The sequence below is a fragment of the Myodes glareolus genome, chromosome 8 (assembly GCF_982192425.1).
Source record: "Myodes glareolus chromosome 8, mMyoGla1.1, whole genome shotgun sequence".
Lineage (NCBI taxonomy): Eukaryota > Metazoa > Chordata > Mammalia > Rodentia > Cricetidae > Myodes > Myodes glareolus.
In genome coordinates this window covers 58,389,461-58,416,553 of record NC_142033.1, presented here as the reverse complement: position 1 = coordinate 58,416,553, position 27,093 = coordinate 58,389,461, and the positions used below count along the sequence as shown (strand labels likewise).

The 27,093-nt window shown below is 40.5% G+C and overlaps 2 protein-coding genes across 4 annotated transcripts in view; one reads left to right on the top strand and one right to left on the bottom strand.

Annotated features, from left to right (window-relative positions):
* Positions 1–1,125: 1,125 nt before the first annotated feature.
* Positions 1,126–16,918, bottom strand: LOC146893864 (uncharacterized). Of its 2 annotated transcripts, XM_087909042.1 has the most exons (4): positions 16,632–16,918; positions 9,141–9,324; positions 3,246–3,387; positions 1,126–3,163 (listed from the first exon to the last, which is right to left on the bottom strand). In XM_087909042.1, the coding sequence occupies exons 1-2, from the start codon at positions 16,916–16,918 to the stop codon at positions 9,303–9,305; spliced, it is 309 nt and encodes a 102-aa protein (XP_087765168.1). In that variant the 3' UTR covers positions 1,126–3,163; positions 3,246–3,387; positions 9,141–9,302. The 2 variants fall into 2 exon arrangements, with proteins under 2 accessions (XP_087765168.1, XP_087765169.1); XM_087909043.1 differs by lacking the exons at positions 1,126–3,163; positions 3,246–3,387 and adding an exon at positions 7,254–9,022.
* Positions 16,919–17,358: 440 nt separating this feature from the next.
* The window catches only part of Slit2 (slit guidance ligand 2), a 338,826-nt gene continuing 329,091 nt past the window's right edge, over positions 17,359–27,093 (top strand). For both annotated transcript variants that reach the window (XM_048415124.3, XM_048415123.3), the window contains exons 1-3: positions 17,359–18,093; positions 20,760–20,831; positions 21,969–22,040. In XM_048415124.3, the coding sequence (XP_048271081.1) occupies positions 17,915–18,093; positions 20,760–20,831; positions 21,969–22,040 (323 nt within the window). In that variant the 5' untranslated portion in view covers positions 17,359–17,914. The remainder of the gene's footprint in view (positions 18,094–20,759; positions 20,832–21,968; positions 22,041–27,093) is intronic.

Below are 27,093 nucleotides of genomic sequence, written 5' to 3'. Positions count from 1 at the left end.
ATTTATCCAACAATGTGATCCATTTAGAGGTCTATATCTGTCAGAATCTGTTTTTATTGTGTATCTGTAAGCCTTTTCTGACCAAGACGACTTCTTATAATGCTAAGTACTTGTTAAAAACTTAAGCCATGTCATTGCTAGGATATATACAGGACTTCCTGCTTGTTCCACCAAGTCCAGCAAGGCAGAGCCACTCACCGACTCTGAGAGTCACACATTATCATCTCACTTCCCGCCCCCACTTCCAGGCACACAGCTGGTCCAAGTTCCCATCAAGCAAGCCGCAGCACACTGCTCAACAACCCCGTCCAAATATTTGGTCTCCCGAAAGAACCCGAGGTCTTTCTGGCAGCATGGCCCAGAAAGCTGGCATTTCAAAACAGCACAGTTTTTTTTTTCTGCTGCCACTGAGTCAGTTAAACCTCTCTTAAAGGAGCTGCAGACAAAAAAAGCTGTGTTAAACTCTGTATTTTTGTGTCTAGAATTCCTTTTCAAGTCCTCTCTTGTTTTAAGTGGATTTTAGTTAACCATGTTTGTGCCAATTTGTTAGAGGAAGCCACTAGTTTGTTTCTGGCCAATTCGCCCTGAAATAACAACACAGAAACTGTATTAATTAAATACTGCTTGGCCCATTAGCTCTAACTTCTTATTGGCTAACTCTTACATATTAATTTAAACCATTTCTATTATTCTGTATATCACCACGTGGCTGTGGCTTACCGGCTGAAGTTCCATCTGGCTCCATCAGGACTACATGGCTTCTCTGTAACTCTGCCCTTTCTTTCTCCCAGCATTTCATTTAGTTTTCCCTGCTTAGCTCTGTTCCCCTATAGTTCTGCTATAGTCCCAAAGCATTTCCTTTATTAACCAATAATATTCACAGCATACAGAGGAAAATCCCACATCAGGGAAAAAAATATAAAGTAATATGATCTCAGATTAAACTTGAAGTTAATACCAAATATGTGCTTTTGTGATATTTGATTTTGGATTGTTCTTTAATATTAATAAGTTATTAAAAAATTGAGGAGTACCATTGGTATTTTGATGAGGAATGCATTTGTCCCTTCCCTAGAGTTGATGAATCCTGAAAGAGTAAAGCTAATAATGATGCAGTCTAAAGCCTCTTTTAATAGTCAACTTTATTCAAAGTCTTAGACAATTTATACTCTGAGTGTTAAAGAGAAGTCAGTTTAGTAAAATTCTCATGAGTTCAAGCTGTATGCAAGCACAAAATAATCCACACATGGCAAAGCATGTTTTTCTATAAAAGCATATAAAAATAGTTTAAACATTTAACCGAATTACACCAATAAGCAATAATGGGTAATCTGAAGAAAATTCACTCCTATGTGCTACATCTTGGAGGAGCATAAAAATATATTCCAAGAACAGTTCTGTGTCTTGAAGAAACTGAGGTCACAACACTTTTGTTTGGATTTCTTAGGGTGTTCTCACAAGCCCTTGTAATACTACTCATAGGGCTCTATTCCTGGACCCTCCTCCAACATGCACTGAATTTGCATATCACTTTGTTGTGATGTTTAAACTTGTTTATTTTTATTTATGGGGAGGTCACAAGACAACTTTTGACATTTTTCTATTTCCACAGTACACAGCAGGGCCTGGATTCAAGTCACCAGGCTTGCAAACTGGACTCAAGTTGAAACCATTGTTTCAAACATACCATTCAATTTTACTGTTTTATTGTAATGTGCAAAATATAAGAATACAGCATATTCATTAAATGATTTATTAACTTCATGATTGTAAATATCTTGGTATACTTACATGTTCTCTTCTCTAAGGTTAACCTTTCATGTCTTTTGTTAAAATTTCTGAGTGGATAGTAGTAGTTTATATTTGTAGGTTATGGTTATACAATATAAGCTGATATAAGAAACAAATTATGAGTTTAACTTCTGGAAAGCCAATGTTAACCACAGTTATGTTGAAAAGGAGGGGAAATGTGTGTAATTGTGCAAGTTATATCCCATCTAAACTGTGGATATAGAGATGTAGGAATTCATCTTTACACGTTGTTCACTGGACATAATAGTTAGAAATCAAAGAACATTTCTACAAACGTTATATAAACAGATACAATATAAATCCAAAGGATAAAGTCTAAGACTATGAAAGACTTTAAATAACCCCTTCTGTTGTGCTATAGGCATGAAGCAAATATAGAAAGCTAAGCAGTCCCCGGAGGAAGACGTTTTCTTATTCTTCATTCACTGCATATGAGGATATCAGGGCAGAATCAAATTGCAAGAGGACTGGATTAGAAACTTTCCCTAACTGAGTTTGTGATGAAAACTCAGGTTGCATATAACTATTCCTTCCTGCCATGATAGAAGGTTCTCCCTGTGGTTTCCTGATGAGATGTTGGAACCACTGAGAGTCAGATTCAAGTCTTCTATGCATTTTCTAATTGTCTTCTTTGCAGAGAGAGTTTTCAGAATGTAGTTATCCCATTTCTGTTCAACTACAGTGTATTTGTGAGAGAAGGAGAAGTAACTGAACTTGTAAGTGCACTGCTGTCCTTAGCTAGGGAACTCTCATTGAAATCTCTTGTCAAAACGCATGTCTCCTACCCAAAGTGGACATTGCAATTGATATCACATAGGAGAAACAGAGTGAGATACATATTTGATGGCATCAATAATACAAAATATTAAACCTTACTTCACTGAATATGTCTATCCTTTAGCCTTCTGGGCATGTGATATGTCTATTCCTCTTTTCATGTGTATGACCTAGAGTCAAGCTCTGGCCAAGGGGGTCACACATAAAATGGGATGTTACTTTCAGTATGGTTCGGATTGCATGATGAGCAGCAACCGTTCCATTCGCACAAATTTGTAATAGTCACAAAAATCATAGTCCACCTCCCACAAACTCTTTAGTGAGAAACGCTTGTGGTCGTGAGTTCTATGGAGAAAGGACTTGTTAACTGCAATTGCAGTCCAGGCTTCCCTGACTTCATCGGTGTCAGTGAACCCACCCATCTGCTTCATTGAGAAAAACACATTAGGTCTCCCAATAAAATGAATGTTAGAAATGCTCTATTGTAACGGCAGCAAAGCCACTTTGAAAGCACAAATGTTATCTTGAATTTAGTTCTGAGCCGATTTTGTTGACTCCATGGTGAAGTTCGGATCTGAAAAAGAAAAAAAGATGGTATTGTTTGCCATGAGCAGCAGAACCTGGCTCTTAGAGCCCCAGTTTTTCCCTCTACCTACAGGATTCACAGTTCTGCAGGTGGCGGGAAGGCTTTAGAATAATGGAAGCTAATGTGGCTCTTTACACCCAGTTTCTCTCCAGGATCCTTGGCAGTTTCTCTCAATCTTCTAGTTGCTTTCTCCAAACAGCTGGAACTAAATTCTGAAAATACGGAGAGACAACATTGTCCTACAGCTTTAATGGCCAATTAACCAGGTTTCAATTTATGAAACCACTTCATCTGTAATTAGAGATTTTAAAAAGATTTTAAACACTCCTAGGCTGCTAGTCTATATTCCTTATCTGGCTTTCCGGGGTTAATAGGTTGTGATTTATGGCTATAAATAAAAATGTTTTCATATAACTGCTAGAAATAAATACAAGGTGGAGTTATATCTCATATTAGTGAAAACTCAAATATACTATATTAACTTTATAAAGATATCTGGCAGATAATTCCTTGAAATAATACCACTGTAAGTTAATGCACAAGTAATAAGCAACAAGCATAAATGTAAAATTTTGGTAGACTTTATGCTCCATTTCATTTTCTATGATTTCATTCACCTTCAATCAAGCAGCGTGAATCTTTTTAAATAGAAAGATAGAGAAATAATTTGTAAGTTTTAAGTTATGCACAGTCTGGGTAGCATGGTGGAAACTGTTCCCAGGCTGTTGTGTACTCCACAGAACTCAGTCATCCTTTTGTCCAGAATATCTGCATTGGTTACACAGATCATCTCTGAGTCACTTAGTCACTGTTCCTGGACATATCTCAGTGCCTGTGTCCATGTCTTTCTTTAACTTACTCAGCAGTGGCCTCAAAGCACAGGAATAATGATGCTGACAAGTGAAATATTCACCAGAGAAACCTATCTTTCAGGGGAAAACTGGAATTTCTTGATTTTAGAAGAAACACCATGTGCTGAGTTATTACAAGACATGTGACAAGAATGAAATTTCGGTCCATATTATTGGGAAACAGGAAAGGGCAATTTGTATTAGTTGTGTTGTGATCCTTTAAACTACAAAATCTTATGATACTATGAAATGTAATTAACTAAGATGAAGACTAAAATTACATTTTTAGATCAGTACACTTCATGATACATGCATGATATAATAGTGCCTGTTACCAGTGAGACGTCTGTGCAGAGACTCTTAGTCAATACTAGAAACCAGGAAATGTACTGATCTAAAATGTAAAGCTGTGGTGCATATGCTGAGTACAAAATAATGTTTGGAGGTATGTTTTTTATAAAAAAAATTCTGAAACCATAATCAGTTTGATTGCATTGTATGGGGAAGCCAGCGGTATGAACTCACTTAACCAGTTCACAGCAAGGCTTTCATATTTGTTCCCAGCTGTGTTTCCAGATTTAGGTCCATATTGAACTGAAAGAAAATAACGATCAAGTAAAGTCTTATTGAACATGCTCTTTTTATTATTTAACAGTGTATGGATTTCTGTATTTCCCCATGACCTGCTACTTCACTCACTCCCCACGGACTCTGAAAGTGGTGGAAAAGATAGGCCATTTTTCTCCTTTCATTGATTAGTTCAACTAACAGATGCTGTTACTAAGACAGTCAGGAGGTTTATAAGACACACTTCATACATTGGGAGTTTATAGTTCATTGCCATTGCTTTGTAAACTCACCATTTAAATCGAACACAGAACTGCCCAGCACTGTAACGTTTACTGTGTGCAGTTCGCCTTTATAATCATGTAATTGTGTGTCCCATCTCTAATCAGCACATTTTTAGCAACAACCAATGTTTTCAGTCACTACGGTTTGGCCATTTGGTAAATCATTTAAATGTAGTAATAAAATGTATGTTGCTTATGATATTTACTTTTTTCTTTGCAACTCATGTAATAGTTTTCCTTTTTCACTGTTGATTATCATCCGTAATGTTGATGTATCTCAGTAAAGAATTATGCTTGCTTGTAGTTTGACTATGATAAATAAAGTATATACTTCCCTTTGGTGTGAACATAATTTCTCATTTTACAGGGATAAATATTCAAGAATGTGATCATTAAAATGTATGGACAGTGTATACTTATTGATGCTGCTTTATTAAAACAATAAACTTTTTCACAGTAATTGTACCTTTTTAGTTTCTCAAACTAGGCATAGTTAATCCGGTTTCCACATAATCATCAAAACGTTTATTGTTACTATTCTTATTTTGGCAGTTATACTAACTAGTGATACCCCAGAGTGGGTTTCCATCGTGTCTATGCATTTCTGTTTGTAAGTGGTTCAAGTGATTCTATGAATTAAGAAATCTGCATAGTAATCCTGGCTTCGCTTATAACTGATTCTGAACTCTTACTCAGACCCACAACTTGTGAAAGAAATTCTCAGTGTTCTCCACGTAACAGTATTATTGCTGCATAAATTTCCCCCAAGGCACCATCAACAATTGTCTACCAGGTAGGACACCAAAAACTGTCCAAAGAAATGGTATCATCCAGATCCAGATTGCTGAGTCAAGGACTTTCTTCAGGTTGTTGGTAGGATCAGAAGTGAGCCATGGTGAGGGGCTGCATTACTGAAAAAGTCACCCCAGCATCAACAATGACTTATTACTGCTGGGTCAGTGGCCTTCCCTGTACATCTTACAGGCAGCTCCGTTGAAGACTCTCCTCTCCCGCAGCAATTACGCTGCTTATATAACCTTCACGAGAGGCCTTGTGAGTCTTCTAACTCTTTGGCAGGTTTCCTGTGCCTCCTGAATTTTGTGAGTCTCCTTTCTTCTTAGAAAGAAGTTTCAATTTACATGAAACAGTTATATAACAAATAACAAAGATCATTTTAAGTCCCCATTTGCAGACTCAACAAAGTGATGACACACATAAGATAGTGTGTTTATTACTTTTGCAACACAAAACCACTGTTTGATGCAGAGAAAGCTGTTGCTTTTTAAATATTTAGGAATTGAGGCTCACACTGCTTTTCTTTTTAATTATTAGCAGGAATGTTTTTGCTAATCCTTTACCTTTTTTTTCCCTTGCTCTGAAGCAAAAATTCTTAAACCATTAAATATACATTACTTCTAGCAGTTGTTACTATCAACATTCATAAAAAGAAAGCATATGAAATCTTTAGCTTTTTAAATTATATTGTGAAGATGAGTCATAGACGTTACTAGCTTGAAAGACATCATGAACCATGTAAAGCTCATTCCAGACTGAAGCCAAAATTCAGCAAGCTACTTAATTGGCCTGATGGAGCCCCACTGCTCATTAACAACAGGTGTGTTGGGTCCGTGTAAAAATTATCCTTCCCACATCACTACACCACATGGTCTTATTTCTCTTTTTGGGGTACACATCTCTCTCAGGTCTCCTATGTGTGACTCCAGTTTCATTCATAAAGGCCCAAAGTCCTTTCTGCTTTGTTTAAATCTGTCCTTGCAAGACTTTACCCTCCTCTTTTATTCCTCGCCCTTTCATCCTCTCTTCCTCCCCACAAATTCTCTCTCCCATTCCCACCCCTACACATGTGTGTGTGGGGGGAATCAGGCTTACTCCTCTTCTTCATCTACTACTCTCAGTCACTTATATGAAGATGTTTTCCACTTTTCATAAACAGTCGTCTTTTCAGGGTCATCAGCTCCCTTCTCACACAGTCCATAAGCTGAAAACACACCAAGGGCCCTATACAGACCTTCTCCTCCCTACACCCGGCATCTTCTCTCACGCACACTTTTTCCTACATACTGCTTAGAAAGAAAGCATTTCATTTTTCCTTTTAATGATTTCCATAATTATACCATAACAAAGTGGATAATTTTGGTGCTTAATGTTTTATTTTTGAATTTTAAAATGATTACTCATGGGACGTTGCAAAGAAATGTCCAGTGAAGTCTCCTGTAATTGTTCCTCAGACCCTCCCAGTGTTAGCATCTTGCATAACCACAGTCTCAAGATATTGACTTTGGTACAATGCACAGAACCTTTCAGATCCCACTACTTATGCACCCATTTATGTGTGTGTGTGTGTGTGTGTGTGTGTGTGTGTGTGTGTGATTTCATCTTACCAATCAAATAAAAAAAACAAGATATTTAGTAGTGTCTTCTCTACAAGCCTGTCCAATACTACAATACTACCTTCTTTTTGTTTGTTTCTGAGATAGATTCTCAAGCAACTCAAATTCTTGACTCACACTGAATTTCCTATGTATTCCATGATCCTTTGAACGCCCCCACTTTCCATTTTCTGAGATTCAAGGTGCATAGTTTATAATGCTTTCCTTTAAAGTAAAACAAAGCTTTTCCTAAGCTGGTTCCTAGTCTATTTCGAAGTCATTACTCTTATTTCTTTCTCCATAATTTTGCTTGTATATTTTATAACAGCATGTCTTCTTCATAAATCCATCCATTTGTTCTTTTTTTTTTAAACCACAAAGGCATGTCTTGCTAATGTCTGCATTGTGAAAATCCACTATATCTGGTATTTGTAGAACCACTACTGGTTTCCTTGATGGTGACATCTAAATAAGACCACACAGAACGGCATAAAGCACATCATTTCCATACTTTCTCTTTTTACTTATCTACAATGTTATATTTCATGTGACCTTCTTCTTTTTCAGTCTTGGTTTTCTGCCTCTCGTCACTGCCACGACTACTTCCCTTTCACACAATGGAATAATAGATACATCGGAGCCTCGGCCTGCCATTTGATTTGTTTCCTTTTCTGTGGTTTTTCATTTTCTATTTTAGTTTTTTTGGCTTCCTGTAGGTTCTTTAAGCATCTTTTAGAGCTCTATTTTGAGTTCCCTCTAGTGCTTTTGAGTGTATCTTCATTTTTTTAAAAGAACCATTTTGTGATTATTTTAATTGTTAATACATACTAAGGAGTCATAATTTGTTATAATCTGCTTGTGTTGACACTTTACCTCTATTTTTATCTTTTATCCCTATGCACTTATAGTAGTTTTTATTTATAGTAGTTTTCCTCAGTCTTTTCTCCACAGGCATTAATAAACATATAAGATTTAACTTTGCTTCAGTTGTGAACGATAATTAGGAAAGCAGAAGAGAGTGAGACCTTTTGTCTTGATCAGCAGTTTTTCCCTTTCAGATTTTTTTCTACATTCGTGGAGTTCCAAGAGTCTTTCTTCCATTTCCTTTTTTTTTGAAAGAAACCCTTTGGCCATTGAGGGTGGGTCGACCAGCTCACTGCTTATTTCATCTAAGAATACTTGATACTCTATTCCAACATCTGTTTGGTCATGGTCGACACCCATTGGATGTCTTTTCTCATTGTGGTTTACTTGGGTCCATCCTTTAATTAATATTCTTGGTACTTTGATGATTTTATTAGAAGATTCTAGTGATTATAGATCTACTAACTCCCAGTCTTTTTTCTTCTTTCCTTTTTTCCTTCCTTCCTTCCTTCCTTCCTTCCTTCCTTCCTTCCTTCCTTCCTTCCTTCCTTCCTTCCTTTCTCCCTTCCTTTCCTTCTTTCTTTTTTTGTAACTTTCAGTCAGTGTGTTAGGTTTAGCATGAGTGTTTCAGGACTACTTCTTTTAGCCTCTAGCTACAATTCTATTATTCTTACAGAAGACTCCAATGATTTCTATGTCTTTGGACAATGTTTTTATTAATAAGTTGAATTTCCCAACATTTTTCACACTCTTTTTTTAATTCCCCCCCCCCTTGACTTCTTGATTTCTTCCTCACTTATCTCTCAGAAATTGTAGTATTTCTTCTATGCTTGATGAGGAAACATTTCCTTGGTCTTGGTTTTATTTAAGTGAGGTGAATATTTCCTGGGTCTTGATGGAAAAGAAGTAATACTATTAACAAAGGGGAAAGGTGGAAAAGGTTTGTGTTCACTTTAGTGAATTTTAGTAAGTCTGTAGTGAGGATTATTATGAATTTTCTTGCATTTACCATCTTTTTGTTGTTTTGTTTGTTTGTTTGTTTCGTTTTTTGAAGACAGGGTTTCTCTGTAGCTTTGGAGCCTCTTTTGGAACTAGCTCTTGTAGACCAGGCAGTCCTCTAACTCATAGAGATCCATCTACTACCACTCCACAGCACAGGCACAATCTTCAATTAAAAGTAATAACCATAAATTCTGTAAAAAAAAAGAGATTGTTATTTCACATACACATAACGATGTATGTAAACTTCTTTTGTAATCATAAAGTTCCAATAATGGCTCATGAATTAGAGAGTTTCATTTCTCTGGTCAGTGCTTCGGGGTTAGGATCCTACTCGGTCCTTCCCATGTTAGTTGACTGACCTTCATTCTGCTTGTCTCTCACCTTCCCTATCTCCATGGTCACACAGCTTTTAGAAAGAGCAAAGGACGAACTCTGGCAATACTTTCCACATAAAAAATGCTTAACGTTTTTTATTGTTAAACTCGGTTTTTCAGGAGGCCCATTTGGTTTAATAGATAAACAGAGGCTGTACACAGGAAATGGATAATCCACACATCTTACACTGATGTATTTTGTATTGAAATGAAATAAATTTAGTCATTTAAAAATGACTTTCGTTGAATTGCATTTCAGAACCAAAGAAAGGGAGCACTGGTAGATAATACTGAGGAAGTTATTTAGTTCTCGCCATGGAGAGATCACTTTGGGGGCTCAAAGCCCCTTTCCACAACAGTCTTTCCGTATTAACATAAGAAAACATGACCCTATACATTTGGATTAAGGCAAGGAGCCATAAACTGTGTGGCCAACCAAACCACACTTGTGCCTAATTTTGTTAGGTCCCTGACCTCAAAAGGAATTGTTAGCAACTGTTGCTTTATTATCAGCTTGATGACAGGAAGTGGCTACTTTGAACCCCATCTGCGTATCTGTCATCATTACAAAGAAACATTCCATAAATCTAACTAATATGCATGTGTTTCATAGCAAATGTTCATACTTTAATTTCACTAATAAGGAATTTGTGGAAATGTGTTTTCTCGTGTTATATGACTACAAGATACCCCTGATTTTGCCTGATGACATGAAAAACTTAAACTACTAGTTGTCTCTTGACACAAAAAGCTTGCCAATTATTGCACTAAGTCTTGAATGTGACCATTTAAAGAAAAATATCATTTGGGTCACCAAGCAGGCATTCACCTTGAACCATTATTTTTCCAACAGTGGTTATAAACTGGTTTTGTTAATTCATGTGATTTATATCTAAAACATGTGATATTATCTTTAGAGTTTAAAAGCAATATTGATTTTGATCTTGTGTTTGAGTAGCTTAAGACCACCACAGGCGGTGTGAAGGGTTCCAGTCCCTTTCTTGCTAACACAGAACGATTCATGTCTTCTCTGAATATGCAGGAGACATGATTAACTTAGCAGAGTCAAAAGAACAAGCAATTTAATGCTATTTCCAACACGGTATCTCATTTTTCTCAATAGCAAAAATCTTGAAAATTTACTTTACTTTTGTTGTATTTTCCCCCATGGGATTTTAAATGGCAATGTGCTCATTAACCTTGAATCTTTGAATATTAAGTCTCTCTCTCTCTGTGTGTCTCTGTCTCTCTCTGTCTCTCTCTGTCTCTCTCTGTCTCTGTCTCTGTCTCTCTCTCTGTCTCTCTCTCTCTCTCTCTCTAGCAGGCTTTTTCTGTATATCTGTGGCTGTCCTGAAATTCACTCTGTTGACTACCTGCTTCCCAATTCTGGGATTAAAGGCATGATGAACTACCACACTTGACTCACTTGAAGTATTTTTCCTTTTATTATTTTCAGTGCATTTTTTTGTTATCAAACATGTTTTGCTCTTGCTCAAGTATTTACATCATGTCTTTCTCTAGTCAATTTTCTATTATTATGCTATTTAATTTAATATAATATTATTGTGGTGTGTGTGTATGATGTTTATGAATCGTTGCTTTCTATCTCACAGTCCCATCCCCCAATGTGTATATATATATATATATATTTATCCAACATAAATGAACATATCACTAAAATGTATTAAGATCTTAGAATTTGAGAGGCAGAGCATTAAGACAAATTTGATGAATGGATTTTGTCATCAAATTGGAATTCTGATTTCCTGCTGCTTTCTGTCTCTATAAATGTGAACAATTGAATGGATGTCTGAGTGTTGGTTTTCTCCACTGTTCAGTCAGAATTAAGAAAAATGTCTTTAACTCATAGCCTTATAGTGAGATTAGAAAGAGTTAGTATGTACAGTGTGGCCAGCCCAGTGTTTGAGCACAGGCCTCTCTCAGGAGAGTTACCTTATTGTGGTAACTTGAAAGGCTTTCGGCTTCAACTGGTCACATCTCAACATCACAAACAAATTCGCTGAAAACAGAAAATCCAAGTGGCATATCTGAGGTTCCTTAAGGGTCCCCACAGAGCTGGCACACTCAGGGTTAGCCCTTCTCCTTTTAACTGCACAGGCAGCAGGCTATTTTATTATGGCAGTGGGAAAACAATTCCCCACTCAAAATACAGTGAAACATAAGCCTCATAAAACTAAACACTTCCATTTCTACTCATTTGCTCATGAAGTCTAAGGCTGAGCAGAGCCTCATCATTCTAAGGTGACTTGTTTGTTTGCTCCTCAGAAGACAACCTCCGGTCCAGCCCTTCCCAGGCCTCAGTAAAAGAATACTACAAGATCCTGGCATGGTGGCACTTCCCTTTAATCCTAGCACTTGGAAGAAAGAGGTAGGTGTATCCTGTGAGTTCAACACCAGCCCAGGTTACAAAGTGACACCTTGTCTCAAAAAACAAATCAACCCCCACCCAAAGGACAAGATTGTAAAACTTGCTCATGGGATTAAGTACCTATTCTTCTAATACAAATATTTCACATGCTGATATTAATAGAATAACAGAATTAGGACGTAACCATCTATTTAATAGGTACTCAATTGCACGAAGCTAATGCTGTTTAGTAGGTATTACTTTAATCTTCACACCATGGATACTAGGGACCACTGTTCTCATTATAAATAACAATAAACAGGATACATATATAAATTGTTATAGTTAATTAGTGGATACATTAAAATTAAGGAAGATTGCTAACAAGATCTTTCCAATTCTAAAAGACCTGTCCCAAGGAAATGAAGTGAAATTGGAGTCTGGTTTCTGTGGGGTTGGAGAGGAAAATATTTTGGTGCCCTCTAGAGGTGATCAGGGATGTACACCTGTCAAACCCTGGGAACCAGATAAATCGCAGGCCATTTAGCAGGAGTTATCTATCACTCTTGCCTCTTTTCCTCTCCATGCCTAGTTGATTCAAACTCCACAGAGCATAGCTCTGGAGCAGAGATTCTTGAACTTTAGCAAGCACCAAATTCAGTTTTAGGGCTTGTTATCATGCAGACTTCTGATTGCCAGTCTCCAAATGTCTGATTCTTTCTACTGACCTTTTCAATTCACAAACACACCTACTCCTGGGGAGTCTAAGGTTGCTCATTAAAAGACCATGTTTTGAGAACCACTGATACCTAGAAACATCCCAAAGCTCTTGGTGTGAACAGGTTAGGTTTCAAGACAATTGTAATGCCATGAACCAGACCTCTCTACCACATTCTCAGAGGACCAGAGTTGACAGAGAGAGGCACACATCTGATTTATGATGGTTTACTTTCTGAAAGAGTTAGATATTCCTTGAACTTTACAGTTTCATAGGATATACATATTCGGGATAAAGAGAAGCAATTGAGTCTGGAGACAGAGAATTCAGGTCCTAGCCACTGCTCAACATTCAATGCACTCTGCCCTCCTAGAAGAATAGCATCATCTTAGGGTAAGGGAGGAAGGCAGCAAGTGCTCATAGATATACTCCATCATGCAGCTTGACAGTGAGCAAGCATGAGACAAACTTTAGTCCATTCATAATCTATGTAATATTCGGGTTTTATATTCACATTTTCAATAAAAATACCATAAGAAAATTTGAAAATCAAGCACACTTTATAGCAATGGAAAATAGCAGCACAAAACCAGTTAAAAGCAAAGAATTTTTCTATGAAGTTTTACAAAGTTGATCAGCGCAATTAGTTAGTACTGCTCACTTTGGTAAAAGGTAGCTAAAATCTAACCAATACTTACCTCCTTTATAAAACAACTTTCTTTCCTTACTTCCCTTTCCCATGAGCCCCAAATGTCACAAAGCTTTGATCTTACACTGCAGTTTTTAACTGTATGTTTTTTTAAAAAAAAGTATCTAAAGTATTCCTACCATCTTTCACCAATGGGATTTCCTCTTAAAATAATAGAAGACTTGCATGCTGACTGTAGTGGATTCCACTTCCTTAATCCAGGTCAGGATTTATGGAGACCTCGTGTGGTGACAAGAGGCACCACAGAGGGCATTCTTGAGGCTGGCTGCAACAATCAAAGGGCAACTCAGAACTCATTTTTTTTTATTATTGATTTTTATTGAGCTCTAATTTTTTCTCAGCTCCCCTCTCTGCCTCTCCTTTCCCCTTCAATCATCTTCCAAGGTCCCCAATGCTCCCAATTTACTCAGGCGATCTTGTCTTTTTCTACTTCCCATGTAGATTAGATCTATGTATGTCTCTTTTAGAGTCCTCATTGGTGTCTAGGTTCTCTGGGATTGTGATTTGTGCGCTGGTTTACTTGGGGAGCAACAAAACCTAGGAAGAATGAAGCCTTGAAAGTGAATGTTAGGGATACATGTAAGGCATTAGCAAGCATCCTGAAGTGGTACTGTTAAAAGCAGGTAGGAATGTTTTTAAAAATGAGACACTTTTTCATTTGTGTTTGTTTCTTAGCTGAAAGCAGCTGATAGACAAAGAAATTCACTAGCCCCAAGCATTAAGAATTGCTTACAACCCATTTTCTTGATGACACTCATTGACATTATCTTCTTAAATAAATTTCATTTAATTGAAATGATTCCTTAGGCACATTTCAGTGTGAATAGTATTCAACCTGCTGTAGGTTTTATGCAGAATGAAAAAACAATCCGGGGGTGGGGGAGAATCAAACGTGAATTCATATTATTACATCTAATTCCAGTGATAATATTTTGAATGTGGATAATATTCTTGAAATTAAAATACACATAGAAAGATGAATCACGTATGGTGGATAAATTCACACAAAGTTTCTCTTACTATCAATGAAGTGTCAGAGTTGTGACAGCAAATGATTTAGTGTACCTGAAAACATGCCTCAATCACATAATTTATTATCATAAAAAAATTCACTGGTGGTGGGATTCTTTCAGGGACAATTAGTTTTGCAAGTGACATGTGTTCTATGTCTCAAGTCGTAAGGAAATATGACTATGGCATCTCCTTTCTCCTCAAGTAAGTTATGTAACAGACCTTTAAGCTAAAATCTAGAAGGACAAATGAATGCCTGGGTGGCAAATGTTCTGAAGCCTTTAAAAGAATGGTGCCCTACAACCACATGACAGCCAGATGAATAATCCCAAGAATTCCATCCAGTTTATGAGGGGACACCCTGCCTTTGTAAGGAGCCTCCGAAGGGTTTTTGGATCTGAGTTACAGGCAAAATGACCCGGAAAAGATATCCTGAAAAATTGAAAAAAGGCAAAAGTAAAGATGTTGGAAGATTTCAGGTTTCATAGTCTTGAGTGAAACACTGCTCAGGGAACCTTCTAAGTGAGAGGTAAATGTTAAATATCAAATCTGCTAAAGTGAACTGGAGAGACTTGGGGTGGGGGTCAAGGGGTAGCGCATATTACACAAACTATGCTACAAAACTGACTTTATGGGAGGGGCTTTCTGCTCAAAGACTTCCAAAGTGGACCCTGACTAGAAAGAAGATGAGGAATTTAAGATGAAGTGAAGAAGCTGACTCATTTAGATGTTATTTCAAACCTATAGAGGCTTTCGGTTTCTGCTGAGAGAGCGGGAGGTTGTGACTATTGCCAGACATTACACTGAGGAGGCAAGAAGAAACCAGGAAATCCACTTTCCAAAAGTGCCAGGGTGGGGGTGGGGGAGGTGTCCAGAGAGGCCCTGGAAACAAGAGAAACCTTCCAGCATAATGGGTGTTGCTACGATTATTTCCCCTTTCTGTTGCCACAGGGACTCATTCAAACCCTTGGAGTTGTGTGAGTTGGTAGCATTGCATAAACAAGCAACCCGCTGGCCTGGTGTTTTCCAGTGACTATAAAGAAAGGGTTAATTGAAGAGGGTGGCTTTAGGAAGGCTTGCAAGAAGGGTGGAAAACATTATTTCAAACTTGCTAAAACTCTGAATTTTTAAGCTTCCCAAAATCCACGTGTGTGTGTGTGTGTGTGTGTGTGTGTGTGTGTGTGTGAGAGAGAGAGAGAGAGAGAGAGAGAGAGAGATCCGCAAAGGCAGATCTATTTCAGTAGGATTTTTTTTTGTTTTAATTTAAAATCATAATCTCGCTGTTTCTCTCTCACAGCAGCGTTGCAAACCCAGAGCGAGGATCGCGCCTCAAAAGGCTGCGGCAGAGGCGCTGCCGGCTCCATTTATTTATGAGCAGCGTTCAAAGTCGCCCCTCTCCCCAGTCTCTTTCTGGGAACCTCGGTCTCGGATCTCGGGTCACCTCAAGAGCCAAGGAGTTGCGGGGTGAGGACCCGAGAGCCTCCTTCTAGTGGCAAACTTTGCCCAGGCGTAGGAGTCTCGGCTCGCTGGAGCAGGGGCGCACGGGAACGCGCGCCGCCCCCCCCCCCCCCCCCCCCCCCCCCCCCCCCCCGGGCGATAGCAGCCAGGGCCTCACCTCTGCCGGGCGAGCGAGGTGCGGGCTTTCAGCGCGCGTCCAGGGGGCGGGGCGGGGCTCGTGGGGGCGGAGCCAAGGGTGGGTGCTTCCCGCTGCTATATAAAGCCCAGCCACCGCGTTAACTTCGGACTTGGGTTTATTTATTTGTGGAGCGCCTGGACGGCGGGGGTTGGAGGAGGCGGCGGCTGTGGCTGCTGCAGACGGTGGTTAAAAAAAGGAGGAGGAGGCGGCGGCGGCGAGGGATGGGAGCGCCCAGGCTTCGGGGCGCAGGCCAGAGCTGCCGAGCTTTCCTGGGGCTGCGGGAGTACTGAGGAGAAAGGGGAACGTCCCGGGGGCCCACAGGCGACTCCAGAGGCGCGGGCTGGGGTCTTTTTGTTCGGCTGCGCTCAGCGCCCAGCAGCCAGAGCGGACAACTCCAGTTACAACAACAACCCACCTTCCAGCAGCCCGGCGAGACTTAGGCAGCCGCGTCCGTCCTATTGTTTAGACACTTGCCTGGGGCTCCCGAGCGCCAGTCCCCTGCTCTCTGTCTCCGCCTTCTCTCCCCCCCCCACCCCACCTTCCTCCCGGGAACCGCCGGCGCCGAAAGCCTCCCCGAGAGGGGAAGGGGCTAGAAGCTAAGCGCTGCCTGGACTGCCGTCGCCGAGTCAGGTGCAGCGTCCGTGGCTAAACGGCGTCTCCACGTTCGCCACTGGACTCCTACCGTGACAGTGGGAGACCGGATCCAACGCCTGGGGAAACTTCCTGCACTTTGAGGTTGAGGACCCACTTGCAGGAGCTGCCTGAGGGGTGGCTGAGAGGCCGTGCACCTCGGGACATCGCTGTTGTTTCTTCTACCTGCGCCGTCAGGTGTGTGCGGCAGAGCTGCGGCGAATACTGGAGACCAGAGCGGCTGACAAGAGCGCGGACACCAGACTGCCAGTCGGCTGTCGACTGTGATCTACCTGGGTAGCAGATCTCATTCTCCCGCCTATCACTTAGTATACCCATCAGGGCATACTAGCAGCACTGGCATCGCGGACACCTAGCCTTTGCTTTGCTTCTCCTGGCTTGCCTGGCTCCAAGTCTTGCCCCAGCCAGTTCCCACTCAATCTTCCTAGGAGCTCTTGCTTTCCTAACTAAACTTGGCTTCCTGGATTTCTGCAGAGGTGCGGACTAGTGGATTTTTCTTCAAGGCTGCAGCGGTCCGAGTGCCCTTTTGTCTCTCCGTGTGACCTCAGGGGCAGGCCCTGGTGCAGAGCGTCGCCAAGGACGCCGGGAGGGAGGCGGGATTGCCCAGATATCCTCCAGTGAAGTGCATGTGTGTGTGCAAGACATCCTTGGCTGTCGAGAGGCGGCGAAGACGGGTTGGGGCTGCTGCTGTGCTGCAGGAGTGGAAAGGCCCTGTGAGCTGAGCCCCGCAGCGCCGCCCGGCGCCCCCAGGGCTGCTTGAACACCCGGTGCGCCCCCGCGTGCGCCATGCCCAGTCTTTCCGAGGGCTCTGCTCTGGACCTACCAGGGTCTTTCACCTTTTAGCTTGGGGAAACCCACTTTGATCAGGGCCACCATTACTATCGAAGTCCCCTCCTCAGCCTTGCACTCTGCCAACTGGAATCGGATTTTCTAGAGGGTCCTTGGGGTCAGAAGTCCTCGCTCATCCTCAGGCAACCGATCCCTGCATCTTTGCGGTCGTTTTGAGTAGGAGCTCTTTTACCGCCAAGTTGAAGACGCGCTCTGTCCTCACAGCTGCATCGGGGTCCCCTCGTTGCCTAACCCGGGCCTATTGATATTCAGGACCTGAAGTTGCCCACCGATCTTCTGCTTCGCTCAAAAAGCGTGGAGAGTCAGGGAAAGGCGTGTGCTTCTGCCAGTTCTACTGCTTTATATTACTGTTCCATATTACTGCCTGTGCCCAGCGCCAGGCATCCGAGCCTTGGACACTGCCCAGTTCTCACTCAATAGAGAGCTAAAGAGAAGTCCCTCAAAGCAAGGAGCCTGTTGGGGAAGATGAGCAGCATTGGCTGGCAAACACTGTCCCTGTCGCTGGGGTTAGTGTTGTCGATTTTGAACAAGGTGGCGCCGCAGGCGTGCCCGGCCCAGTGCTCCTGTTCAGGCAGCACGGTGGACTGTCATGGGCTGGCACTACGCAGCGTGCCCAGGAATATCCCCCGCAACACCGAGAGACTGTGAGTATGGGCGTTTCGCCCTCCCCATTCTCTCTTCCTTCCCATCGAGGTAGAATATCCCCTAGCATCCAGCCTGAAAAGTCCGCGTGTGGTAGAAACCGGTTCTGGGGGCAGCTCTCAGAGGCTCTCCAGCACGCACATCCCCGGGGGTGGGCCCTCCGAAAAGGTAAAAGACTGGCGGGCACTAAACTGGGAGGAGCCTTTGCCAAGGAGGGGCGGATCATTGGCAGCTGCGTGTCTTTTTCCTGCTCCCCCGCCCCCCCCGCCCTCCCTCCCCCCCCCTGCCGTCTCTTGAAACTGCTTCTGCACTGTGGACCAGTTCTTTCTGGCCGGGGGGGGGGGGGGGGACAGGGAAAGGCGCCTGGGACTAGAATTCAAGGATGCCCGGGGCAAGGAAGGTGTGACTGTGTTTCCCAGACTGCAAAACGAGTCACCTTGCGGTGTTGCGTACCCCGGTTATTTCAGGACCTTGTTGCTTCAGACTGTGGCAAAGGGAGGTGGCAGGCTGTTCAAAGAGGAGAAGCTTTCTCTTCCAGGCTTTGTGTACCCTTCTAAATGCCGGAGGGGGGTGTGGAATCTTGGGGGTGCCCTGGGGTTCTTTTAATAATCTATGAAGGATGAGTGCAAGAATAGGCTCAGTAACAACACTCCTCATCTCCCGGCCACGACTTTCTAAAAGCCCTCTCATTTACAGGGAGGAGGCGGCAACCATAGCTAAGCGAACATACTTAGTAGGAGACTTGCGGGATGACTGTGTCCTAAGGCTTAAGTAAAGTTAGCTGAACTTCTCAGTCTGGAACTTACTGGGCCGGGTCCAACCGCTTTGGTGACCCTGTGGCCCTGGGCTGCTCCCTCCAGCCCTTCCCGCTGCGGCTGTGTGCCCTTGGGCACCTTGCTGGCAGTCTGTGAGCTCCTTCACGTGGTGGCAGCTGCTCTGTCTGCCCCTCTTCGCGCTCTGCCGCCCGCAGACATCCCCGCCTCCCTGTCTGCGCGAGTCTTTAATGAAGAAATAAACGCAGATCCAGGGATGACGGCCCACGCGCTCCTGGTGGGGCACTTCCCGAGTTAGGGAAGCGAAGCGCGGAGGCTGCTCCCTTTGTGAAGCGGAGCCCTCCGCTACGAGTCCGGGACGCGCCGGACTCTCCCGGTTGCACTTGGGTCAGGCAGGCGCCCAGGACTTGGGCTGGTGTGAACTGGGTTGTTGTGGCTTGGGGTGATTGCGCAGAGACTCGGGCTCTTTGCTAAGACAGATTTTAGCTGTCTGGAAAGGGAGACCCTAGGACAGCAATTCTGCACTCAAAGTCATCAGGGCCAAAGTTGCCTTCCTCTCGATAAAATCCGCACCCCCACTCTCAGTTTGAGGGCCCAAGTCCAGGATTTTCTTTTTTTGGAAAAGGTTTGCCAAGTCCCAGCTCCACTGGGGCTCTCCCCTGATTGTTTTTCTAAGCCCTCAGTGCCCAGCTAGTTGGGCCCTACCGCGGGTGTCTCATCAGGATGTGATGCTGGGGTCCGGAAAGCAGGAGATAACAAATAGCCCTTGACTTACTCCCACAACTTTAGACAATTCGGAGCAGTTGGTTGGGGGAGAAAGGGTGGAAAACGATGAGAAATTCTAATTTAGCTCCCGGAACACTGTAAACACTAACTTGTCAAAGCCCTGGCTTTTCAGAAATGGCTTTTGGAGTACCTAGTGGTTGAAAAAAAAAATCCTTATGAGAGATTTGTGGAGTTTTCAGGAAACCACACACTCGGTGCTTGTTTATAAAATTCTACCGTTAGCAAAGTAAACACTTTAAATACAGATTTCAGCAGGAAGTTTGGAAGTCGATAGTAAGAGAACTTCCAGGAAGGAACCCGGGGAAACCTCCCAAAGCCTAGTCACATTGTGAATGAATGAAGCCATGCAAATTTAGTTGTTGACCAGAAAAGAAGGTTGTGACTGAAGAAAAAGTCGCGCTGAAATGGAACAACGTGTCAAGGCCAAATCCTACTTCCATTATTGTTTCCGCTAGTGCTTTAAACTACAGTCACTGCGTTGGGGGCGAGGGGGGGCAGAAGCTGCAATAAAGAGTTCAACTTACCCGGGGACCTAGAATGGGAGCCGGGGTGTGTGTGGGGGGGTGAAGGTCTTTGAGATGCTGCGCTCTCCCTGATCCTGACACACACTATTCTTTGCCTCAGTAATTTTGGCTACAATGCTACCTCAAAGTGTTCTAATTTAAAAAAAAATTCTCCCCAAATAGTATGAGGAATTTTTTTTTCATTAAAGTTCATGAAAGAAAATTCTTGGGGGCTGTGCTAAAAATAAAAGCAACATTGCAGAATACCTCAGTAAATAAATACCCACATTCTTTAGGAAACCCAAATCGAAAGCACTCTCACACACAGGCCACAAACACACAACAAAAGCCAGGGTTAGTGGTGACATCACCACTTCGTTTTCTTGTCATATGTCAGCAAGAATTTTGTAAACATGAGACATTTATAAACTACTATTTCAAAGGCTTCTTCCCTTCGCTCCCCAGCTTACTTTTAAGCCACACTAATTGAATTAAGGTTTTTTTGTGTTTTTTCCCCCCTAAACCTCCAACATGCTTTGAATTTTACTTTGACCAAATATGACAGAAATGAAAAAGGAACTTTAATTTCTTTTGGTTCTCTCTTAGGGATCTGAATGGAAATAACATCACAAGGGTTACGAAGACAGACTTTGCCGGTCTCAGGCACCTCAGAGTTCTGTAAGTGTCTCCTTCCTTGGAGTCTTAAGTTTTGTTTTTAAGATAGCATACCTAGTTATCATCACGAAATGCTCATAGATTTTTAAAACTTTTTTGAAGACAGAAGCAGTAAAAAAAAAAATCTTCAAGTCTTCTTGTGTTTCTTTTTGTTTTCCATTGTATAACTTTTAGTGCACTTGTGTCTTTAAGAGTGGCTGTGTGATGAGGATAGTAGGGGTTAAAGGACCTCAGACCTGTACTCTAAGGGCATGGCATAGAAATGAAGAATCACTCTTTTCACAGTAAGTGTAAATAACGGAAGAGGTCCGATACTTGGAGGACTAACAGTTAACTTGGGAAGAAGGCTCAGCGGACTGCTCTTTCATCTTACTGAAGTAAGAGCATCCACATTTCTTTCCTTCAGAGAAGAAGTAGAGAAAGGTCTTTGCACCAAAACCGTGCAATCATCTTTTCATCGGGTTTTGGGGGACACTTACGTATCAGTTATCCTGGTCTCACTTGGGGATACATCCCTTATTTTGTAGTTTTGAAACTGACATAAAATATTGCAATATGCTTGATACACTGATTAGTGGTTTAACTGAGCTGTGAGTTAGCCATTAGCTGAGAGTCAATGTTTGTGAATTTATGTTGCCCCACAGGTTTGTAAATATTTACACCCAGGGACCATGTATTTTTGACTACTATGGGTCCAGAGTTAAGTTTTAAGGAATTACTTTGGTCCTTATGGCATTTTCCAATCCACGGTGTGCATGCCCAGGTCAGAATTAAACTCGGAATGTGCTGAGCTACTGAATTCCTTGGTTAGGAACACCAGTGAAATCAGTGTAAGCAAATGAGCTTCTAAAAGATAGTTTCTATTGTCAACTTACTTTGGAGTTTAAGGTTTAGATTTTACTTTTCACTAGTAACTTCTGCAAGAAGCTTCTTTAGTAATAATAATAATAATAAATCTCTGGTATGGAAGCTACTCCCCCCTCTGAGTCCTCTCACTTGCTTTATTATTAAATTTGCTGGTGACTCTGAATTCAGAGCAAAATGCAATGGACACATGCTAGAGGGATTGCGGGTTTTGGCTGCTAAGTTGAAGCCCCTCAGATGGCGACATTTAGAAGCCGGTTCTGTTTTGCATTTCAGTCAGCTCATGGAGAACAGGATCAGCACCATTGAGAGGGGAGCCTTCCAGGATCTGAAGGAGCTGGAGAGACTGTAAGTATTCTCCATCCCAAACCCATGACAGCACGTCTGCATGTTTAAAATCACTTGGATTTCAAGGGTTATGTCTTTAGTTTCATGGCCGAGCTTTTAAAGTTTCAGAAGAAAGGGCACAACTAAGTGTTTTCCGGCATAAAAACAAAGTCCCTAGGTAAAGAGCATGAACTTGTATTAAGGTATAAACGTTTAGGGCTTTCCTGAGACACTTATTTCCTTCGTAGTCATTGTTTTGGCACTAAAATAAGTACATGTGTTCTTATCTGTTTTCTGTGGCTTACACAGAAAGGACCATTGGAAATTTTATTTGCATTAATGATACTTTATGGAAAGAGAGGCTTGGCTAGGAATCTTGTAAACACCCATGTTGTTGCTGTTTGTAACATTGTTGATACTTTAGGACATTTAAAATAGGTGGCTATTAATGATTTATATTTTTTGGTATTTAATACTTACTGGGAACACTGATAATAACCACTGCTTCCAATTCTAGTTAATTGTTTTATAATACCTTCTAAAATATAACAGCTGGGAAAAATAAGTCACAAATTATTAAGGTAGGAATGAGTGGTCATTCACCACTGACATTTTTTTCCATGAAATTTAAGAGTAGATTTTGCACTTTAAAAACCATTGTTTTAGATATAAACATCTCATAGGTATATGTATTTCAAGAATATTATTGTCAAGAATATATATATTCATATTATACAAATGTATAATAGACAAAATTCATATCTGAAATAAATATTATAGACTTTGAACTATGAAATATGATTTAAATATTCCATATGTCATGATTTTTCTAGTTCAGTAAGTTTTCATTTTTAAGACAGGTAAAATCTGTATTAAAAGCACTAGTAATCATTTTAATAAGTTCCCATGCCTGTCCTAATAGTTACTTTAGGAAAAATAATTTTGGTAATTGTTATCTAATATTTTAAATTTTGGTATAGAGTATATTCAGATTCACTGGGTCAAGAGCAAGGTTAAGTCTGTCCTTGTTTAGAAGTGGAAAATTCCCTTGCAATTTTGTGATACATTTGTGAATATGTAGGACTATGTTTTTATTACCTCAAGCAAAGCATGGTCATATCTACTTTATTTTAATTTAAAAGTCTGTCCATTTCAGTGTAATTGTGGATTAATATGTAAATTGATTTAGCCACACTGAGGTACTTTCTGAGAAAGTGAGAACAAGATAAATATTTTTTTGCATGTATACCCAAGTCCTTCTGTTCATAACCCATAAAATTCTCTGAAAGTATTTATTCTTTATCTGCTTCATAGATGTTTGTCCATAGCTGATATACCTACCTAGTGAGAAACTCTCAAAGATATTTTAGACCACATTTTTTAAAGTGCCTTGGTAAAATGTAACTAATAGGTAATTAAATGTTCATCGAAATGCTAGACTTTGGTGACTTTGGTTAAGAGAGTCTTCTAGTGATCCTGATAGCTTGGTTCTGAAGCTCTGTTTCAGTCACAGGATAATCTATGACATTTCCTACTGCTCACATTCACTTGTATTGTAATTGTAAATCTTTAGGAACATAACAATGCACACTTTCTCATATTTTTTTAAAGTCACTTAAGAATGTCATTTGAACTTTCATCTTAAATAAATTAGCTCTTCCTAAAAAAAAAAAAATCCTACAGATGCCTTAAAATCTGAAATTTGATTAGAGCTGAAAGAGGATACTAGTTTTTGACTTTTCCTTCCCCTGAGAATGTCACTTCATCTCAGAACAATTTTCGATTCTAGAAAGACTAAGTCAGATGTTGCAGAGTGGGAGGAGGGTTTGTAATTTTGAATGAAAGCTAATATATATGCAAGACTTCTTTAAATCACCGCAGCTGTTGGCTGAGAGCAAATATTTCATATTTGTGAGGAAAAGCTGAGAAAATTCCATTTGTTTACAACTGCCAAGTCCATCAGATGGAAGCGCATTGTTATCTGACAGCCAATTCATCTCCTTGGGACTCTGGAATTCTAAGCCATTTCTTAGGAACATTGTGGATACACTTTTCAAATATTTATTTTTAAATATATTAAATGTCAAGACAGTTTTACTAAGACATGCAGTCAACAGTGTTGTGAAGAAGACTATTTTAAATTTTGTTCAGTTTACTTTTTTAAGAATCAAAAATACAAAACCCAACCTTAACTTGTGAGTTCCACATTCAAATTCTTATGGTTATAGCATCTACCCCTATTTTATTAATGGCGCACAAATTGCTTGTTTTCTTACAAAATTTCAGTGGGCAATGTAAGAAACAGAATGTTAAACTATGTATTGTATTATCTACGTGATTGTTCATAAGTTAGATACGAAATTTCAAATGGAACTACAAATTGCGAATGCCTTAGAATTAGTTTATGTTGTAAAAGTCATTCAGCTAGTAAAGCATGACTTCAGTTTTTTTTCTTTGTGTGTAAACCAAAACAGAATTGAAAAACATCGACTTTATTGACATACAGTTTATGGTTCTGAGTTGTTTTCATTTGGAAATGATAACAATAATAGCATTTGTCAATGTGAAGAAATAAAACTTCAGAGATACTCATTTTTCATGTTTGTGAAGTTATAACTTAATAAAGAGAAAGATCTGAAAATAGTAAATAATATCTGCACCTTTTTATGAAATTGGTTTTCAATTTGTAAAAAGCAAGGTCATTTTAACTTAAAGTTACCGTATGTGTAAATCAAAGCACTTTTAGAACAAAAGAAAAGTATTTTTCACTTAATGAAATAGATGTGATTTAAAATGTTGGTCAAAATGTTAAGATGTCCTTCTTTCCTCCTTCCTCCCTCTTTTTTCCTTCCTCCTGCCCTCCTTCCTTTACATTTTTCCTTTCTTTGCCAAACTTTTCTTTTCCCTTGTTCTCTCCTTCTTCCTTTTGCTGTTGTGGAGGAAACAGCATCAGATGATGAGGATTTCATCGGCGTGTGGTTCTGGGCCACTGAGAACGGGATAGGTGTTAATGGAGTTTGCACCCCATGAGCATATGACACTTCCTGTTGGCGAAGTTGCTGTCATACACCCAGGCCTGACATGCGCATGGCCAGGGTGTCTGGAATGCTTTGTTTTATCAGTAGTATTATTGATCTGGAGTTGGGAGATCATGGAGAATACAGATCATGTACCCTATAACAGCTTCCTGTTGTTTGATGAGACAGTTATAGAGGAATGTAATAAAGTGATTTTACCAGCTGATTCAATCCAATCAATTAAGAAAAACCAAGGGCCATACTTGTAAGTTACAGCACAAAGTTAGGATACTTGAAGTATGCTTTTTCTTATACTTCACAGAAGGCTGAATAGCTCTGCAGTTCTCTCTTAAAAGGTATTAACTCAATGTATATAGTATCTTCGTCTTCTTTCCTTCCTTCCTTCCTTCCTTCCTCTTTCTCTTCCTTCCTTCCTTTCTCCCTCCCTCCCTCCCTCCCTCCCTCCCTCCCTCCCTCCCTCCCTCCCTATGTCTCTTCCTCTTATCCCCTTCCTCTCTGGCTAGCCCCCCCCCCTTCTTTCCTTTTCCAACATAAAAATTCCAGAGGCTGCTGAAACCTTGCTGCTCACTGGCTCCCTGTTCACAGCTATGGTCATGCTATATTCATTTTGTTCTGCTCTTTTGCTTTTTATGGCTTTCTGTTGGGTCTTCAGCATTCTACTGGTAAAATCAATTCTTCTCATTTTGAAAATTCCCTCAAAACATGAGTGGCATATTATGGGAAATTTTGATATACCGACAGTGCCAAAAGGAAATACATGTTTGTCTAACTTATGTTCCTGGAGCAGCAGCATCCAGGAATACAAAAACATGGCTTTGTATGGGCAACACAAATACCACACACTCATTGCAGTAATTACAGGAGTAGGAAAGCACCGGGGATGTGTAGATGGCTTCAGAGTGCTGACTATATGATGGTGTTTTAGACTTTGCTGATGGGGGCATCACAGAAAGACAGAATAACAGAGGGGAAAGGGGCTGAATGAATTATCTAGCCACTATAAGATTTAGGCACCCTTTAATATCCTCTGCTGGATCAACAGTGAAAAACAGTCAGTTGTTTTCAATTCAACTCCATTCTAAACTCAGAAACATTAGACAGGAGAGCCTCCCACAGAGCCCGAATTTCATTTCTCCTGTGCAATCTTGATTACATGACTTACTCTTTAAAAACTTATTTCCCTTCAAATTAGTTAATCAGACGCCTCTATTGCATCCATACTGCAACTGTCTGTCTTTCAGACAAAACTTCATTCAACTAGTCTGCTTTTATTCTCTTCATATTTAAAGGTCACTTTTAGTTCTAGTGGCTTTGCCACTGGATAGTTTGTTTGAAAAAAACATAATTCTATAATACTGAGCTGTAGCCATGTGAAGATTCCCGGGAAATAAGTATGATAACTTAGATATTTGAAAATTTTACCAAATTCATAATCGTAGAACCCATCGCTTTTTAACATTGATGTTTAGATCCCTTTAGGATAAAGGCCCTCTTTGAGCAAACACTGTATTTCGTGAACCGATACTTAAAAGATACGTTCTCCTGTAAGATGGTACTGAATTCTTCCTTTTGACGTGAACATACCATTTATAAACAAGTCTCAATATGAGGCTGGGAGCTGTGGCACACACAGAGGTTGAGTTGTAGGTTGTAACACATGAATTCAAGTGGAGAAAATGTTGCAGAACAGGTCTGAAGGATAGCACTGTTTACCCTCTGTTTGTCCAGGCTGTATAGGACCCCTCTTCCCACTAATAATAATAATCCTGAAAGCTTATATGCAACTGAATACATACATACTTCTTATTGTAAAGAGCATCTCATAACGCTAATCTCCGTGGCAAAGAATCCAAGTTCATCTCAGGGGACTCTTCTCTGGCATCATACACATTGGTTTAGAATTCCTGTTGTTAACTTTGTAGACTTTTTTTCTTAAAGAAATATATCAGAGTATGCATACTACATAAAGTAAAACTGTGCTAAGCTATTGATAGCTGTTAAATGCCTCAATTCTGATGCACGTCTAAGCAGCATAT